Raw genomic sequence first — 18,345 nt, forward strand, 5'->3', positions numbered from 1 at the left:
TGGGGCGCGTGCGCGGCGCTCACAGCACCATGGCCGGCAGGTGGTGCGCCGCGGCTGCTGCTGCGGCGGCGGCGGCGAGCGCGGGCGCGTGCGCGTGGGGCGCGGGTAGTGCGGGCGAGTGTGCCTGCAGCGCGGCGCTGGGCGGCCGGTGGCGCGCGCTCTTCTGGTGCGCGCGCAGGCCGGCCAGCTGCGAGTAGGCGCTCTGGCACACCTGGCACTTATAGGGGCGCTCGCCCGTGTGCAGGCGCACGTGGTTGCGCAGCGTGGACGACTGGCTGAAGCGGCGGTTGCAGAAGCGGCACACGAAGGGCTTGTCCAGCGTGTGGATGCGCATGTGCGAGCGCAAGTTGCTGCGGGAGTTGAAACCTCGGTGACAGATGACGCAGCGCATGCGGCCCGCGGTGCCGGTCGCTGAGTCCGCCGGGTGGAAGTCCTCTGGCAGCAGGGAGCGGAACGCGGGACCCACGGCGCAGGCGGGAGGGAAAGAGAGCAGCCCGATTAGCACCCACGCCGGCTGCTCCTGGTCCCCGTGGACTCACTCCCTTGAAGATAGTGGGTCACACAGCCCCGTGGGCGCCGCGGGCCGTGACTGTGGTATAATAGCAGTTACATTGCACCAGGACCCAACCTGGGAGGACTTGGTGACAGGGCCCAAGGAAACCTTAACTTTCTCATCTGAAAAATGGGAGGCAGTCCGGGGAGGCAGAGGCAAGTGTATTTCTGAGTTCCAGACTAGCCAGGACTATGTGCAGAGACCCTGTCTTACAAAGCAAAAGGTGGGGTGGTGTCAGGTAGGGGTGGAGCCTGGTGACCAGAATTGGATTCTGTGGACCCACGTGGTGAAGGAGAGAACTGACTCCCACTAGTGGCCTCTAGCCTCCACCTGCGCACAGTGGCAGGCATACCTAGATGCACACAAGATATGTAAAGTTTTTTGTTTGTTTGTTTAAAGGTCTCATAGGACCATTAGGGACTAGTAGGATTTTGCAAGTTTATTAGAAACTCGCAAACTAAAGTCAACGGAAAATTTTTCTCTGTTTAGCTTGAATGTGAGAAATGCCTGGGTCCTAATAGGCTACATATAAAGGATAACAACTATGGTGACTCTAAAAAAGTTCTCTCATCTATTCGCTTCACAAACATTCACGGAGGACTCAGTGTACCTAGGAACTACTGTTTGCCCATTTTCTCATTCCAAGTGGAGGCAAAGGGCGCTCAGGGAAATCAGGGCTCTGCAGACACTAACCCATGATCCTCAGGCTGCTCCTTCTTCTCCTTCTTTTTTTTTTTTTGCCATATTTTTAGACAGGGTTTCCCTATGTAGCCCTGGCCATCCTAGAACTTGCTCTGTAGACCAGGACTGGCCTTGAACTCAGAGAGCTGCCTGCCTCTGCCTTCAGACTGCTAGAAGTAAAGGTGTGCCCTAGCATGCCTGGCTTGCTTCTCTTAAAAACAAAGAAATGAATGAATTAATAATAGGGCATAATGACACACTCCTTTGATCTCAACATTGGAAGTGGAGGAAGAAGAATCAAGTTCAAGGTCACCCTTAGCTACAGAATGAGTTGGGAGGTCAACCTGGGATACGTGACACATACTACCTTAAAAAAAAAATCAACCATTTACTCACTGAATAAACCAAGTTCAGAGGTTCATGTGCCCTGCGGAAAATGTCTAGAAAGTTTATAACCTTAAAAACATGATCAAATCAATTAACTTTAACTTCTTCACCTGTCATTTAACAACTCAGCGAGGCAACGGAGTGATGTTCATGTTAGGCCTAGGAATCACATGGATTAAAGTTCAAAATATCAAAAAAAAAATGTCCTGAGAGTTTTGTAGAGCCCTGAAAGGTTTCATTCATACTGGAGGAATCCAGGTATCTCGGTACCAAAAAGGACATGGTCTTGAGCCAGTGGCTTCTACTGTGATGAGCCAAATCTCAAGACACACAGGCTCATTCTGCCTGCCATACCTCTTGGGAACACAACACTTGATGCCAGGCCCTACAGTAGGACCTGAACAGAGCTAAGAGGGGACACAGAGATGCCTTCACCCCACGCCTTCTCTTTCCAGATGAGGAAGCTGAGGCACAAAGCCAGTCTCAACACCATACAGCTGACTTGAAACTGGACATCCCATCACCTTTCTGGAGTTTGCTCATCTCTGCCTGCAAACAACCGATCTGGTCCAGAAAGCAAGACTGCCTTGTCTGTGCTCAGCCTGTGCTGGCTGCTCTGGAAGAACTGGCCTTATTTGACCAGTAGATCTCGTGTGTATAAATAATGCCACTGGAGATTGAAGTAGGGTCCTCAGAGACCAGAAGACTCCCTGTCCCCTAGCGCTCCCCTCCTTAATCATTGTCACCATGACCCCACGGGGGAATACCTACCATGCTTGTTTTTCTTCTGCTCCTCTTCCAGTCCTGGCACACCAGGGATGCCTAGGAAGGTGTTGTGGGAATTTCCGTACCACACCAGCAGCTCCTGGTCCGGAGGGATCATCTGCAGGGAGAGAAGCAAAGGGAGGTCAAGGAGGTGGCAGTTGCCAGCAGGAGACAGGGGTCTCTGCACACCCAGCCCTGAGAAATCAAAGCTGGGGCCATCCCACTGAGCTATCCCAGACAAGCTGTATAGCTGTCCCAGGATGTTGTCCCCTCTGTCTCCCTCTCTTTGCCCAGGTCATTTTATTATTGCTGTCCTAGCTTCACACAAAAGGATCCAAATCGATAACTGTAATGACAAATAAAAAAGAAAGGTGAAGAGGGCACCATTCAGTGGGGTCACTGAGCAAACGTGCCACGTGCAACAGAGTTAGTGCAAGAGGATTACTGGGAGAGGGAAAGGCCATGTCAGAGTGGGGACATGAGAGAGGCAGGCAGGCAGGCAGACAGACAGACAGACAGAGAAGAAGCAAGAGAAAGAAGACAGGCAAGAGAGGAGCAAGAGGCAAGAGAGCGAGCCGTGCCTGGTGGGCACTTTTAAGGGGTGCACATGTTGCACAGCTGACAATCGAAAAGCACCTGGCAACGGGTGATGACGTAACTGTTTGGCAGCAGGGGCAGGCTGCTGCCATGGTGCAAACTCACTATACTGCAAGAATACAAAAGAAAAAGAGCCCAGGGGTGGAAAAATAGCTCGGTTGCTAGAAGGCTTGCTTAACACACACAAAGGCCTGGACTAGATCCCCAGCTCTGTGTGAAACAGTCCTGGTAGTCACTGCCATCCCAGTACTCGGGGTGGAGGCAGGACCACCAGAAGTTCAAGGTCCTCCCTAGTCATGTAGACAGCTTGAGACCAACCTGTAACACACATGGAGCTGTCTCCAAAGGAAGAGGAGTAAGCTGACAAGCAGAAAACCTAAAAAAAAAAAAAAAACTTTTTTTCTTTTTTTTAATTCAGGGGAATTAGAGTCAGCCAGTCCTCAGGGCCATCAGACTGAGCCAGATGCCAGATGTTTCTAAGGAGTGTGGACTATGGGGTACCCTGTGGCTTCACCCTGCCTGATAATATTCCGAAAGCAGCTCTTATCCCAAGTGCCTGAGGCAGCATGGAGTCACACGTGGTTCTCTTCCCAGCACAGGGCTCGCTGCAGGACTCCATGTGTGTGACAGGTGCTAAAAAAGAAACCTTGGGATTGACAAACACCTACGCCTCTGGAAACACCGCACAGCCTTAAACAAAATGCTTCTCTGTGTCCTCGGCCCGTCGTCAAGAAACCCAGAGCAGTCGGGCGGTAGGAGTGCATGGATTTCAGACCAACATGTCGGAGGCAGAGTTCAAAGTCAGCCTGTCTACAGAGTGAGTTCCAGGACAGCCAGGGAAACACAGAGAAAAAGAAAAGAAAAGAGGAAAAAGAAAGAAACCCAGAGCTCTTGACCAGCCAGACTTTGCTGCTCTCAAGAGAACGATGACGGCTACTAACCAAGAGAGCATGAGGTGACAATCCAAGGGAGCTGGAAAGCCTGCTCTCTGGACCTCAGCCAAGAAGGACAAACAGAGAGACAGCCTGTCTCTCTCCAGAGGCTGATGTGGCCCTCCATAACGCTGACCGTAGATACTGGAGGTCACTGTGTGAGGTGTCCAGGGAAACTCAGGCAGCACCTAACAACTTTGCCTTGGTCCTCACGGGCTTCTCTTTCAGCGGAAGCATAGGAGACCGTATGAGGATTGGGGAGATAGCTCAGTTAGGAAATATTTGCCTTGTAAGCCCATGTGGGCCTCTCTGAAAAAGTTAGGTTTGGTGGTATACACTTGTAATCCCAGTGCAGGGATGTGGAGACAGATCCCTAGAGTTTACTGGCCAGTCAGTCTAGACTAATTACCAGGCCCTAAGCCAGCGAGAGATCTTGTCTCAAGAAACAAGGTTTCTGGGCAACAGTGCCTGAGGTTGATGTCTCCACACACAAGCATACACACACACACACACCATACAACACAAGCATACACCATACACATATATACAATACCTCATACACACATGCACACACAACACAAGCATATACACACAACAAAACACAAGCATACACACATACAACACAAACACACACAGAGGAACACAGCCTATCCATAAGCAACACAACACTTGCATACACACACAACACAAACAAACATACACAAAAACACAAACATATACACACACAATACAAGCATACATACACAAAATAAGTATATACACATGTACACACAAAGAAAAACCACATGGCATTCCACCCTTGAGTATCTGGAGCCACCCCAGAGTAGTGGTCAAGGAGAATTTCTCCCCTTCCAAGTGAGCCTGAGAGCATCAGGTCCACCTTCCATGGAGAGAACCCACAAGAGTCCCCCGACCATCCACCAGTCTCCAAAAGGAGAGCGAACTGTGACAGGAGGGGAGGCCAGGAAGCCACAGGTGTCTTGGCTGCTGTTTCCCTACAGAGACTCAGCCTAGTGTCACCATGTCACCACGTCCCTTCACACCAACCCATAGCCTCTGGCCTCACAGCAGCCCAGGAGCGTGCGTGTGGCCAGTTCCACTGGGGAAGGGATTAAATATGGAAAACAAGTAGGAGTCTTACTAAACACAAGCGAGACGACACAGGGTCTCAAAGATAGCAGGCAGCTTGGAACCTGACACTAGAGCGTAAGTCCTTCAGCCTCTCCTCACCCTCATGGTCACCATCCAAGGCCGAAGGCCAGAGCTGGAGGCCTCTTCTTGAAGAGGAGGAGGGAAGAAAGGTCTGTGGAGCCCTCAAAGATGTGGATGATGGAATTCGAGTATTTAAATATTGATTGAGGGTTTTTGTTTGCTTTTAAAGATATGGATTAGGAAAGAGACTATACTGTTCAAGACGGATCTCAAGTCCCCAGGTCCCTGTGTGACTTGCATATCCCTCGAAGGCAGGCCTCTAGGTCACCTGCACACACCCTGTAGGAGATGAGCTACAGAGGGCCCTGCTCAGTCCTGAAGTCGGGGCTTATGGGGCCACTCAGGCTCTGGACCTGCCAAGTACGCAACTGCGACACTTGGCCTCAGTTCTCTCTACGGTAGAGCAGAGTCGTCTCTATCTTACAGGACCACAAACACAAAGCCTGCTGTACTATAAAGCTGTGGAATTGCTGCTCACTCACTATTTTCCTAGCTTGCCAAATCCCTAGAGGAACTAGCAGCGATCTGGGCACTTTGAGCCACTGTAGTAAAGCCCAGGGCCATTGGCAGGGTGAAAGTTCACCTGGGACAAAGCACAGGCATGGGCTGGGGGCATGCCTCAGTAGGTGGAGTGCTTACTTGGGGCTTATGAAGCTCTGGGTTTGGAGCTCAGCTCCACTCAAGCCTGTAAACCCAGCGCTGAGGGGGTAGAGGCAGGAGATCAGAAGTTCAAGAGATTCTCTTTGTCTAAATAGTGAATGGCTGGTCTCAAGACCAGCCTGGGCTACATGAGACCGTGTGCCTCAAAAATAAATAAGTAGGTCCTAGAATAGCGACTCGGCAGTTAAAAGCACTGGCTGCTCTTCCAGAGGACTTGTGCTACCGCACAACCATCAGTGACTCCGGTTCCAGGGGATCTAAGACCCTCTCCTGGCCTCCAAGGACTACAGGCACACATGTGTGCATATACATACATGCATGCCAAATATGCACACAAGTATAATAAAACAAATACTTTTAAATTTAATGAATAAATAATAAACTTATTTTTATTCAACTTTAAAAAAATAAAACTTCATGGGAATACGGGTCTAACTGTGCCCCAGTGATACCACTCTCCATGGTGGTGAGTCTCTCTCTCTTCTGACCCCATGCCAGCTGTTGCCTCTGCCCCTCTGGGATCGTTTCCCCCAAAAAGAGTCATTTTGAGTCTTTAAAAAAAATACAGATTTAGGCTTTAAGAGAGAAATATAAAGAAATGGTGTGACTTCTGGTTTTACAAGATCTACTTTAAAAATGAGATGTATTAGCCAGGCATGGTGATACACAACTTTAATCCCAGGACTCGGGAGGCAGAGGCAGGTAGATCTCTGTGAGTTCGAGGCCAGCCTGCTCTACAGAGTGAGTTCCAGGACAGCCAAGGCCACACAGTGAAACCCTGTCTTGAAAAAAGAAAGCGAGCATGTCTCATTTCTATACACACACAACAGCGGCAACAATCATAACACTTTTCAGGAAAGAAAACCTGCTAAAGAGAATGCACTGGAGCTGGGGATGAAACACCCCCAGACAGATGAAGGCTATGGGCAGCCCCCAAGTCCCCCTTAACACAGGAAAGGACTAAGTGTTGCTTTGCCCTTCAGAACCTGGAACCCCTGCCTCTGGTCTCCACTTACTAAATACTAAAATTGATTTTTTTCAACCTGAAAAGTGAAGCCTGTGGACATGTGTTGGGGGGGGGGGTCTGAATGTGTGTCTGATGTGTTGGAGGACAGGATACCCCAGAACTTACACCCTCTGCTCTGAGACCCCGAAAGTCTGTGCACAGACCGCATCAGTGCATTGAACAGCCACAGTCCCCGCAGGCCTCTCAGGCACTGCTCCTACTGAGTGCAGCGGGTCCAGACTGGAAGGGCTGGGAACCCAAATCAGCTGGTCACTCATGTTTCTGGTTTGGGATCAGTCCCCAAAGGAACTGATCCCCAGAGGTAAAACTCACTCTGTCAGGCCCATTACCTGATTCCTGCTGTCAAGCCTCATGACCTCGTGGCTAGTTCTTAACATTTGCTCCTTAACGCTAGTCCTGCCCCATTTCAACGACAGAAGGGCAATGACAGGCTTTCAGGTTTGCCTTCTTAATACAAATTCATGACACCCCATTGAGCACGCTCCCGGGAGGCTCTGACACTGCCCTTTCCCGGAGTGACACAGAAGCATCTCGGTGTCATCTGGATGATCATCGGTTTCCATTGTGCGCAGATGTCCTGACACAACAATTAATAGAGCCCCAACAAGAATATGCTGGCCGGGGAGGCCACACAGCACGGCCAGCCACACTCTAGCTCTGCAGCAGATGGGCTGGCGTCCAATCAGAGTCTCCTCAAACCTGGACCTCCGTTTCTTCGTCCTTAAAATGGGGACAGGAGCTGTAATGAGGCTCAGCAATAGAAGACCTATTTGGTATGTATAAGGCCCTGGGTTCCGCTCATGGAACCATGAGAAAAAGCAAATGCGCACTGGGTTCAGTCCCCGGTACAAAAGCAAAAAGTTGCTAAGTCCCTTTGGAAATACTGTCAGTGTAGTGTCAGTGTAGTGTCAGTGTAGTGCGTGAAATGCTCCCGGAAGTATCATTAATGGTGCTGATCACTAATGACGGTAATCATCAGAGCCACTACCGAGCAAGGTCAAAAGGAAAATGGTGCTTTTCCTCCGAGTTGAGAAAAGAGATGAGGACCTAAGAAAAATAAAAGGTGCAGCTGCCCCGAAACTAGAAGAAACGAGAAGGCCCACATTTCAGGGCAACCATTTGCCAATACAACACAATGAAGCAGAAGCAGGAAAGACTGAAGATTTTCTTCCCATTGTAAAACACCCAGATAGGGGTGTTTAGTTAGTGTGATAACAAACTCCTCGCCTTCCCTTGCAATGGTCTCTGGAGCAAATCTCTCACTTCCTTGGTGAGTCGGTTTTGTTTTCCTGGAAGAGGGGGGTCCCTATGGACACCCATCACCCAGAGAAAGACGTATTATTAATATTTAGTATACCCTTGTTTTCTGCTGGGTGCTTCCTAGAAGTGTGGTTTGAGGCACCTGAGGCAGGATTGAGTTAGTGTCCATGCAGAAGAAAAACCAGAAGGCTGAATGCCCGCTCCCCAAGTTACCCCAACCTGGAATGCAGAATTTGTAGCAGAACTCGAGTGTTGGCCTTAGTTTCCAAACCCAGTCACCGCTGTTTCCATTTAGTGATCCATAACTTTATCTTTGTGGAATGTTCCAGAGCAGCAACTGAGTATTCTTCCTACTGAAGAGAGGCATTCCCCCCCGCCCTGTTTTGGCAAGCAATGGGTTACTGTTATGAAATATAAATCGTGCTTGTGAGTGGCAGGAAGACCAAGCAAACAGATCATGGCAAAGGTCCCTCTCTTTGGCTAACAGCTCCCTCTTCACACACACACAGAACAAACAGCTGATTATTCAAGACTTCCCAGGAGTCGCCTGGGTGAGCAGAAATATGTCTGGTCATACCCGGAAATACAAGTAGAATTCTGACATTGTTATAAAATGATTTGAGAGAATTGTTGCTATAAAAAGGTGTATCCAGCTTCATTTATGAAAAGTAATTTTGAACCAGATATCGTGGTGAATGCCTTTGATCCCAGCACTCTGGAGGCTAAGCTGGGTGGATCTCTGTGAGTTTGAGACCAACCTGTCTTCATGGTGAGTTCCAGGACAGCTAGGGCTACATAGTAAGATCCTGCTTCTGCCTCTCAAGTGCTGAGATTAAAAGCATATGCCACTACCACCTGGCAAAAAAAAATTAAATAAAAGTAATTCGAAAATGTTTTGTGTTTCCTTGTGCCTCACTTACAGCCCCTTCTTAGCTGAGTTCTCTCTAAACACCGTGATACATGTGAAAGCATATGTATGACAGATACATCATATGTGTGATAATGTGTGTGCCATAAAGATGTGTGTGTATGGTCCATTCTTTCATAAACTTGAATTTCTGATAAACATAGATGAACTTTTTCTCCTAATCATACAAATTGCAATCCCTCTCTAGAAATATTCCCTACCCTCTTGTTCCCTGAATCATATTCCTGGATAAATATCATTCACATGCCCTGCTCTGACTTCGATTCCCACCAGTCTAATGTGTCTAATATGATGGGATGCAGGCCATCTGTTTGCTCCAGCTTTGAGCCCAAGCGCCAACAAGATATAGGTATTCTTGGCAGGCCTCCTGTGTCTGTGTCCATGTGCATGTGCATGTGCGCGCGCGCGTGTGTGTGTGTGTGTGTGTGTGTATCTGTGCATGTATGAGTGTGTGTGTGCATGTGTGTCTGTGTATATATGTGTGTGTACAGGTGTGTGTCTCTGAATGTGCACATATATGTGCATGTATATGTCGGTATGAAGGCATGTGTAAGAGAGCCAGAAGGGTGAGAACGCAAGAGGATGTACTTTGCTATGAGAACATTCAACTGCACCAAAAGCCAATTCTAGAAGGTAGCAATCCAGCTGAATGGCCACAGGAGTCCTGCTGGTCCTGCCTGAGCTACCTCTGGTACTAAGCTGACACTCCTCAGCCCTCCTAGCATTTCCGATCTCCAGAGGCAGACTTGCCTGTCTTTCCGTACTCTCTGCTTCCTGGTTGGTCTTCCTTGGGCTAATATTCCGCTGTGGCCCAGGCCCTGGCCATACAAAACCTAGGTAAAGGTTACTCTGCCACCTCCCCTGTCAAAATCCCAAAGGTCTGATCATTCTGGAACAATAAGACTCAAGTCCAAGAAGCTAGCAGGCCTGGACAGGCTAGTGGGCACGATGTGTGGGAGTCTTCTAAAGTGAATAAAAGTGGAGCCAGGGCCAAGGCCTTGGAAGAAAAGGGGGGCAGTTATGGAGGTAGGAGATGCCTGGCAGAGACAGAAAAGCTAAAGGCATCTAGGGAGCTGGTGAAGGAGGAGCAGTGGTAGTCAAGGCGGAGGGGGGGGGCACAGCAGCAGGATTCTTTGAACAGGGTCTCTTGGCGTGCAGTTTGGCTGTGTCTTGCCCTGGCCTGGATGTGGGAAGTTGTCTAAATGCTGTGAGGGGTAGCAGGGCTGTCCCACTGCATTTTCCTAGAGTTTGCACTTCTGCTATCTTGTTTTGGAAGTCCTTGGTAGTGAGGAGGGTCAAGGGCTTGGCTGCTCTTCTAGGTTAGAGAGCAACTTCAATGAGTCTGAACTTGAGACGTCTTTCCTCAGTAACACACGTGTGTGTGTGTGTGTTGGGGGGGGGATGTTTCAGCGCTCTAGGCCACCAAGCAACGGCAGGTTTCTGTGTTCATAAACTCAAGATTCTCCTTGTGTGAGGGTAGGCACATGGGAGACCTGACACAGCGAGCTATTGCTGGGCCACACACCACTGGCCCCGTGTCCACAGAATGAGAGATGGCACACAGCTGAACCTCCATGGACATACGTCCTTTATCAGACCCAAGTGCAGCCCCAGTCTGCTTGTACTTGGTATTCTGCTGTACTATTCTACCTTCTGAACCCCTGCACATTCTCCTCTGCGTCCAAGATATTCACCACATATTCAAGCTCTGTCTTCTCCCAGCTATATCACAAGCTTCCCATACAGGGCATACTCCTGGCAACCACAGCACACAAGCCTCAGTTCTGAGCCCAGGCAGAGCCTGTTGGGCCAGCACCAAAGTCCTTCTGTCTTCTTTGGCCACAGAAGACAGCTGCTTTTGCACACTCCTTGCCCTGTGACATGTCTCCCTCTGTCCCTCTGTAACAGTCCATGTGCGTACCTCGATGGCCTTGTAGAAGATGCTGGTGCCAATCTGGACCACCTCCAGGTTCTGCTCCTGCTCATTCCGGGCACACTTGATGTAGGTCATCCAGCTCCGGTGATCTTCCTGGCTAGCATCGATGAAGTAGCGTACTGTGCCATCCTCGTTGAATACCTGGGCACAAGTGGAGCAATGATGGGGTGAGACAGGACTGTGCTGCATGCGTGACCCAGGCCAGACCCATCTGTAGACATTCTCCTTCCTCCCAACAGCTCCAGGAAGCACCTAAAGCTTTTGTTAGCTATTCCGTCCAATCCAGGAAAGTGAGGTTAGGGGACACCGTGACTTGTCTGGGGCAAGGGGCAAATAATGAGTCAGTCTTCAGGGACCCACATGCTTACTATGACCAGGCTCTTCCACCCCCAGAAGAAAAATGTCCCCAAAAGATCCCTAAGCAGGTGACATGCTCTTCTGCTACCTGTCCAGGTTTGCTGCAGAACCTCGGGGAGGGAGCAAGAGCTTAAGAGGCAAATCAAGCTCACTAGGGGCTCTTGGCCTGATCCAAGCCCTTATGTGAAGCTAACAGCTAAGGGTCCTCAGAGCTCAAAACACATGCTAGGTTCCTGATGGGGCAAAGGCTGGAAGACACCCACTAGGCCCAGGGAATGGAGAAGGCAAGGTCTCGGGTCATCTCTCTGCTCTCTCCCTCCAGTTCCTCTGAACAGTTGCATGTATCACACTGATCTCCTGCCAGGTGGGGCTGCTAGGGTGGCAGCAGGGGACACAATGAGATTGAGTAGTAGGTGTGCCATCTGGCTACTGTGGGGGTGCAGATCTGGGGGGTGGTGAGCGATGGAGGAGGGCTTCTACTGGGCCGACTTTGTCCTAAGGGGGGAGGGTGTCCCTGGCATCTGACACTGTCGGAGGTAGGGTAGAGTCAGAAGACCAGAGATGGAAGCCTTTCAGATACTCATTTCCTCCTGCAAAATGAGAATAATAACCCATAGGGCTGAGGAAATGAGCTCACAGTCCCCTGGCTGGGGAACAAGACTGCTGACTCAATGGTCAGCCATGGTTATTTTGGATGCCACCAGACCTGGGATTGGGAAAGCTATCCTCAAGAAACACCCAGCTTCCACTGTCCTCTACTCCAGCCACACTTCATCATAGACCGGAGCCAGAGACCCACCCTTGCTGCCTCTAAGGCCAGGGAAAGAACGTGAGTAACTTGGAGAAGCCCAGAGAGTCCTTCTTCCCAGCCTCTGCACCAGAACTTCCCTGAATCTCACTCAGCGCCCTGAATCTCAGCACTTGTCACAGGTGAAATGTGGCTAACAGCCTTGCTTGGGAAGCTTGGAAGCAAGAAGAGTCAGATATTTTTCCAAATCAGGCAAAAGAGAAAGAACCGTTGGCAGAGAAGCTACAGGACAGGAGAGTGGTACCCTAGAGAGTGTTCAAAGGGACAGCATCCACAACTCCAGAACTGAAGCTCTGGCACGGGCCAGATAGGGCTCTTTTCTGACACCAGTGGACACAACCCTCGAGGGAGCCAACCCACTTGTCCACCCGAATCCTTCTCCAAAGCTCCGGCCTACCTCCCACATCAGATTGTTGTTCTTGCAGATATCCACATGCTCTGGGGCAATGACGCGGCCAGTGAAGGGCCCCATCTCCGTGCCCGCCTTGATCCACGTCTTGGAGAAGATGCCAAGGCCCTCGCCTGGGATGGAACTCTGAGCGATGATCACTTCCACCGGCAGCACCAGGCTGGATAGCTTCTGCACCTCTGCGGGGTGGAAGGGAGCGGTGTTACAGGAACCCGGTCATATTTGCGCAGAGAAGGCCCTACCCTTCTCATCCAGGACGCTGTGCTCCCCCTGCTCAGCGCACAAGCAGCCCCAACAGGGGCGAATATCTCCAGAGGCGCTCTATAGGTCTGTGTGCAGAGGTTCAGCCTTATTTTGCAACCCAGGACCCCCTGTGCTTTCTAAAAGTAAGCGCTGCATCGTGATTTATTTATTGCTCTTTTGGGCGGAGAGTTACTCGGGATCGAACCCCAAGCCTTGCGTGTGTAGCGCTCTGCTGCCGAACTGTCTCAGCAGTCCTTGGGGGCTCATTTCTGTAAGTCTTTACACAAATTCTGCAAACATCCCCAGCCTTCACTGCCTTCCATCGCCGAAAAGCCTAAGAACCAGTGCGAACGCATTGTGTTTACAGACAGGGAAACTGAGGTCCGGTCTGGCAAAGAGGTAACGTCCAACCCGGGGACTCTTCACTCTGCCTTGTTCCTGGATGTTCAATTGCTGACTCTGGGCTCACTGCCTGTCTCCCGGTCGCGGTCAGCACTGAGGACAGATCCCCAGCTCGGAAGGTAGCACCCGCGCAGAAAAAAACACTTGCTTCTGCAAACTGAGCTCCCAGTTCCCCTGACATCACCCGCTGCCACGCCGGTGTCCCATTCTGCTCCAGGTTCTAGAGTGCCAGCGAGGCCGGCACCCGGATCAGGCGAGTTCTGAAGTCGCCTTAATGGGCGAGGAAGAACCAGTGGTCCCTAGCCCCCAGAGAATCCCTGGAGGGGCCTCTGCGGCAGGGGTGGGAGCGGCGAGGCGCACAGGGGCGGCCTCCATGTCTTACAAGGTTCCCCTCTAAGCTACCTGGGAAAATACCCGGCGAGCCGGCCGGCTGAAAGGGGGGGTTAAACGGTGTCCATTGCGAAGCGGCCGGCAATTTGTCACGCTGTTAAAGTGATCGCATTCATTCGGCTCCATTCGAAAGAAATTGCTAATTCTAAATTCATTAGCCCTGGAAGAAAGCTGTAGCAGTAAATTGTATCTCAATGCGGAGGGGACTTGTTTAAAAGGGGCCGAGGAATTCTCCTTACAAAAAGGGAGGATTAGATGGTTGACATAGCGTGAATGGAAGTGGAATTAGTCTTCACGGTAAATTAAGAGAGGAACAGCAATCTTAAAGGGGAAGAGAGGACGACGCTCAGAGACGCCAGCGCTGGGGAAAGATATTGTTTGTGGGGTGACGAATGAGGAATAAGAACTTGAGACATCTTAAAGAAAAGGAACTTTCCTCGCTCTTTCTCTTCCTCGCTCTCTTCGGCTTTTTCTCTTCTGGCCTGCCCACCCTCCGCCCCTTCCCCGGCCCCGGCTGTCTTTTAAAGTTTTTGGTTTAAGTGGGAACTTTCGCGGGTCAAGCCCAAGTTAACCAAATGAATTTAAAATCCGTTCTTTTTGAGTCAACTGCTATTACACGCCCAGTAAGGCTTTTAATGCCAGGAAACCGAGAGCCTCCAGGCTGGAGGCTGGGGTGGGGAGAGAAGACTCCGAAGAGCCTATCTGACCGAGGTCGGTCGTCTAGGTCGCTGGGATTTGATCCTAGAGCACCCTGCATTCCTAGCTGCCTCAGCTCTGCTTCGGTTGTGGCTGTTGCGGCCAGGGTTTGGCCCACGGAAAAACTAAGGTGCGCTGATCAGGGAGAGCAGCCAGATTGGGGGTAGGAGCCCCTAACCCAGTGTTCCCTATCTGGCCACTGCGCCGGTAGCCTGAGAATTGCGAATAGCCAGGAAGAGGGAAGGAGAAGAACACCGACGGCGAGACTCACCTCCTGAGAAGGACTGCGCCAGGACTTCAGCGGTGAAGGCGGTCTTTGGGCTGGCGTGGTGGCTCTTGTCTTCCAGCAGCTGTTCGCCTAGCACATTGCGCCATCGGCCATATAAGAAACTGTGCAGAATGTCGGAGGTGATGACCTCTGCCAACGCCAGTCCCGGAGCCTTCAGCCCTGTTTTGAGCACCAGGGCCTCAGCTGGGAGCACAGAGCCCATCATGGGCGGCCAGGAGCTCACCGTCGCTGCGAAAGACGGCTGGGTGGACTTCAGAGAGGTGGGCAACGAAGAGTGAGCACAGGAGTGAGAGGAGAGAAGTACGGCACAACACGAGGGAGGAGGAGGGAGAGGAGCAGGGGGAGGATGCTCTAGGAAGTGAGTGGCAAGGGGGATGGCTGGGAGGAAAGTGAACCAAGCGGGAGGTACACAAAATCTGCAAAGAAGGTAGAGGGCTGGAAATCCGCGGGTGGAGACGGGGGCGGGTACCAGGAGGGGTGCAGAATGGGTGGGAGGTGAGTGACTGCCGAGAAACACCGACCAAGGACTCTCGGTTGCCCACTCGCCTCCTGCACCTCCAGTCAGGACCGTCCTCCCCTTGGCAAAATCTCAGCTCCTTTATAGGAGCCGCAGTGACCCTCCTAATTGGTTATTAATGACCCCCTGACGTCGAAGGACAGACTTGTACCCGGCCAGGCTCGAAGGAGCCTTCACCGACAGCGCGAGGGGCGGGGGCAGCGCGGACCGCTCAGAATAGTCCCCCTCTGCTCCTCCCTCCCCTCTGGTCCTTCCTACTCCCCTCCTCCTCCTCTCCCCGTGGGAAGCTCCAGTCAGGGAGGGAGGATCAGCCCGGGGCCGGGAGAGGAGGGGTTGAAGTAGGGGCTGCGACACAGCGAGGCTCTCCCATACTCCAGGGACTAGACTGAGTAAGAGGGGACTCATAACTGCGAGCCCAGAGTGCCCCCGCGCCCACCTGTCCCAGACAAGATCCTTGGTCACTATGGTCTCCAGCCAGGCTTTCACCTTCCTAGCACTGCGGGCCACTCCCTGGACTGCGGGCAGCGTGTTATTCTCCTTGACCAAGCCCAGTATTCGGTCGGGTTCCCATCTCTCCCTCGCCCCCACCCCTGGGCCCTACTCTCTTAGAGACTTCACTCCCTAGGCTGCGACAGCAATTCGTAGTCAGTGGCTCCTGCTCGGGTGATGCATATCTCTTGCGCTGGCAGAGCTACCCACGCCGGCTTCGCTTCAAACGGGGCTCCTCAAGAGCTCTGCTGGTGGAGCACAGCCGGTGCAGAGGGCTGGTGAGGCAGAACCGCCGACGTCGCCGTCGGGGCTGGATCCCACCTAGGATGGCTCCCAGCACTAGGAGTACTAGGTTGGGATGGAGGATAGGAAAGGCTGACCCACTTCAACGCTTGCCATCAGATACTCGCATTTGTGAGATACTCTGGATGAATGTAAAATGGGAATTGCAGGGACCCAAAACCAATGGCTCGGAAATTGTAGGAAGCCCCGGGGCAAATCCATCTGCTGAACTCCGCTTTTGAATCCAGCTACTGGGATCTGGGATCCTAGGAAACTGTCAGGCGGTCCTCTTTCCTTTTAGTCTCCGAATGAATGATCGTTCTTTTTTTCCTGGCTCCCTTCTCTTCCTTCCTCCTCCTCCCACTACCCACCTCGCCCCACCAGCGGGTTCTATAGAGTCTTTCCAAAGCACCTGGGAGCCAGTTCCACATCTCTTCCAAGGTTGCTAAGTCGGGAAGACCGCGGCTTCCTGCGTGGATTGAAGCCTCCTGTACAGTCTCAAGATTCCCCCTTCCAGCTCCAGAAACAACCACATTGGAGGGGCACTGGGGACACCTCCCCCAATAGCACAAGTCCTCAGTAACACCCCCCCCTCCGCCGCTGCAATTTTAGATGGCGCTATGAAAAGTTCCGCAGCCTACAGGCTAGGGTGAGTTCTTGTGTCAGGTCTCCACTGGATAGCTAAGACTCTTCAGGCCTTGGTCTTGGGCGTGGGTCGCGCTGCCAGCGCAGGACTAGGACTTGAACCTCGGGCAGGATTCTAATGACCCCAGGAAAAGAACTCTTTCTACCACCAGCTTGCCAGCCAGCGCTAAGCCTGCCTGGCTCCTGGCAAACATGGGATCCCAGGTCTCCATAACCCCTAGTTGGAGCCAGTGGTCTCTGGCGTCCTCAGCCCGGCAGGCGGGAGACTAGAGCGCCAAGGCGGCGATAGAATATCTTCAGATGCTGAATCCCTGGAGCCCAGAGAGTGGGTGTACCGGGCAGGGAGAAGGACCAACGGGCAGGGCGCCAGCAGAGGGCAGCGCTGCAGAGGAGCAAGTGCTGCCGGTGGGCTGGGGTTTCTTGCAGATGCCGCCGGTGAGTTAAAACGGTTCGCGGAGGGTTCCAGCCTGACAGGGAGAATGGAATCCAATGTCTCGGTAGCAAGGGAACCTGACCGGCTCCTGGATCTTGGCTTCTGTGAAGCCTAAGTGGAGAGGAGACTGAGCTGGGCAGAAGAATGCCAGGTCTGGGTGCTCAGCTTCCAACTCCGGAGACTACCTCAGCGCTCGAGGGAAACTAAAGGGAACTGAGGACGGCAGACCATCCTGGGGACAGCCCTTCTCTTCTCTGGGCCTCTAGGCTCCTGTCGGCAGTGTTTGAGTTGGACTTTCCTTCCAACTTGTCACCCTTCGATTCCGGTGACTTTCCCCTGAGCTGCAGAGGATTTTTAACAATTCCCTTGCCACACTCTACGTGAAAAAGCTCCCAGGACCCAGAGTCCTCCATGCCTGAGGCGAATTCGCGTTCCAGTCCCAAGATCGAAGTCAAAAGACAAAAGGACCGAAGGTTCCCCATTACTTTCCTCAGGAACCCCCAGAACCTGGGGAGAATATTGATGGAGGAAGGACAGGAACCAAAGCAACCTCCTAGCTGGGGCATCTGCGGACCTGGGACATAGTCGCTGCAGTTTTGAGCTTCTGGCTAAGTGATAGTCCCATCTGGCCCCATGCCTCTCCCCATATCAGAACCTGCAGGGAAGACAGCCCACCCGGATCGGAGAGCAAAGCCCTGAGCTTGCATCAGCTCGCGTGGAGACTTCGAGGGGGAAAGGCTGCGAGTTCACAGTGAATGAATCTCTGGGACCCAGGCGCTGAGTGTGATTGCCTGAAGACCCCTCCCCTGGACTCGGCAGGGTCGGAGCTCTAAGGCGCAGCCCCCGCCCCCTCGATCGCGCCCGCCGACTGCCGCTCGGCGATCTCTTTAATATTCATGGGCGTTAATAGAGAGGCCCCCAGTATATCGGCCCATTGTGGGCGGCTCGTAGGGCTTGAATAGACCCTGGCCCTCTTTCTTCGCAGAGGCTTCCCGAGGGGCCGGGCCAGGAGTGAATGGCCCTGCTTCCCGCTCCTCATCCACCCCCCACCCCCTTTTCAGGGACAACATCTTTATCCCCGCTGCTGCTGCCGCCGCCGCCGCCCGAGCCCCATTCACTCGGCCCAGGCTTCGGGCAGAACGAATCAATCGGCCGCGGCTCTACGGAGGTCATCCCTGTCGCCCGTGCCCCACCCCCAAGACCACGGGAGTCGGGACAAGAGAGGCAGCAGCCGGCAAACAGACCCAAGAGCGAAGGGACCCCCAAGTGGGGAGTGGGAAAACGGGGCAGAATCGGGTGGGAACCATCAGAATTGGTGGCTGATCCAAGGTGCACCAAGAGGGTCTCAGGACCCAGCAGCCGGCAGGACCAGACTAATTCCACTTGTTGCCTCTGGCAGAGAGCCCGGGAGACCAAGGCAGTGGTGCGAGCCGGGATATGAGTCCCG

The 18,345-nt window shown here is 52.4% G+C and overlaps 1 protein-coding gene across 1 annotated transcript; it reads right to left on the bottom strand.

Annotated features, from left to right (window-relative positions):
- Nucleotides 1-19: 19 nt before the first annotated feature.
- On the bottom strand, nucleotides 20-14,737 carry Prdm12 (PR/SET domain 12). Its single transcript, XM_087900121.1, has 5 exons — nucleotides 14,515-14,737; nucleotides 12,501-12,691; nucleotides 10,924-11,079; nucleotides 2,393-2,504; nucleotides 20-435 (listed from the first exon to the last, which is right to left on the bottom strand). The coding sequence occupies exons 1-5, from the start codon at nucleotides 14,735-14,737 to the stop codon at nucleotides 20-22; spliced, it is 1,098 nt and encodes a 365-aa protein (XP_087756247.1).
- Nucleotides 14,738-18,345: the final 3,608 nt, after the last annotated feature.

This window comes from Myodes glareolus, chromosome 21 (genome assembly GCF_982192425.1).
Source record: "Myodes glareolus chromosome 21, mMyoGla1.1, whole genome shotgun sequence".
Lineage (NCBI taxonomy): Eukaryota > Metazoa > Chordata > Mammalia > Rodentia > Cricetidae > Myodes > Myodes glareolus.

What these genes read in the sequence shown, in the direction of transcription:
- Prdm12 (XM_087900121.1), bottom strand. Translation starts at nt 14,737, where the DNA reads ATGATGGGCTCTGTGCTCCCAGCTGAGGCCCTGGTGCTCAAAACAGGG. An exon ending in ACAACAATCTGATGTGGGAG is followed by an intron (nt 11,080 to 12,500) that starts GTAGGCCGGAGC and finishes ACTTGTGCCCAG; the next exon opens with GTATTCAACGAGGATGGCAC. An exon ending in GCAGAAGAAAAACAAGCATG is followed by an intron (nt 436 to 2,392) that starts GTAGGTATTCCC and finishes CCCTGCTGCCAG; the next exon opens with AGGACTTCCACCCGGCGGAC.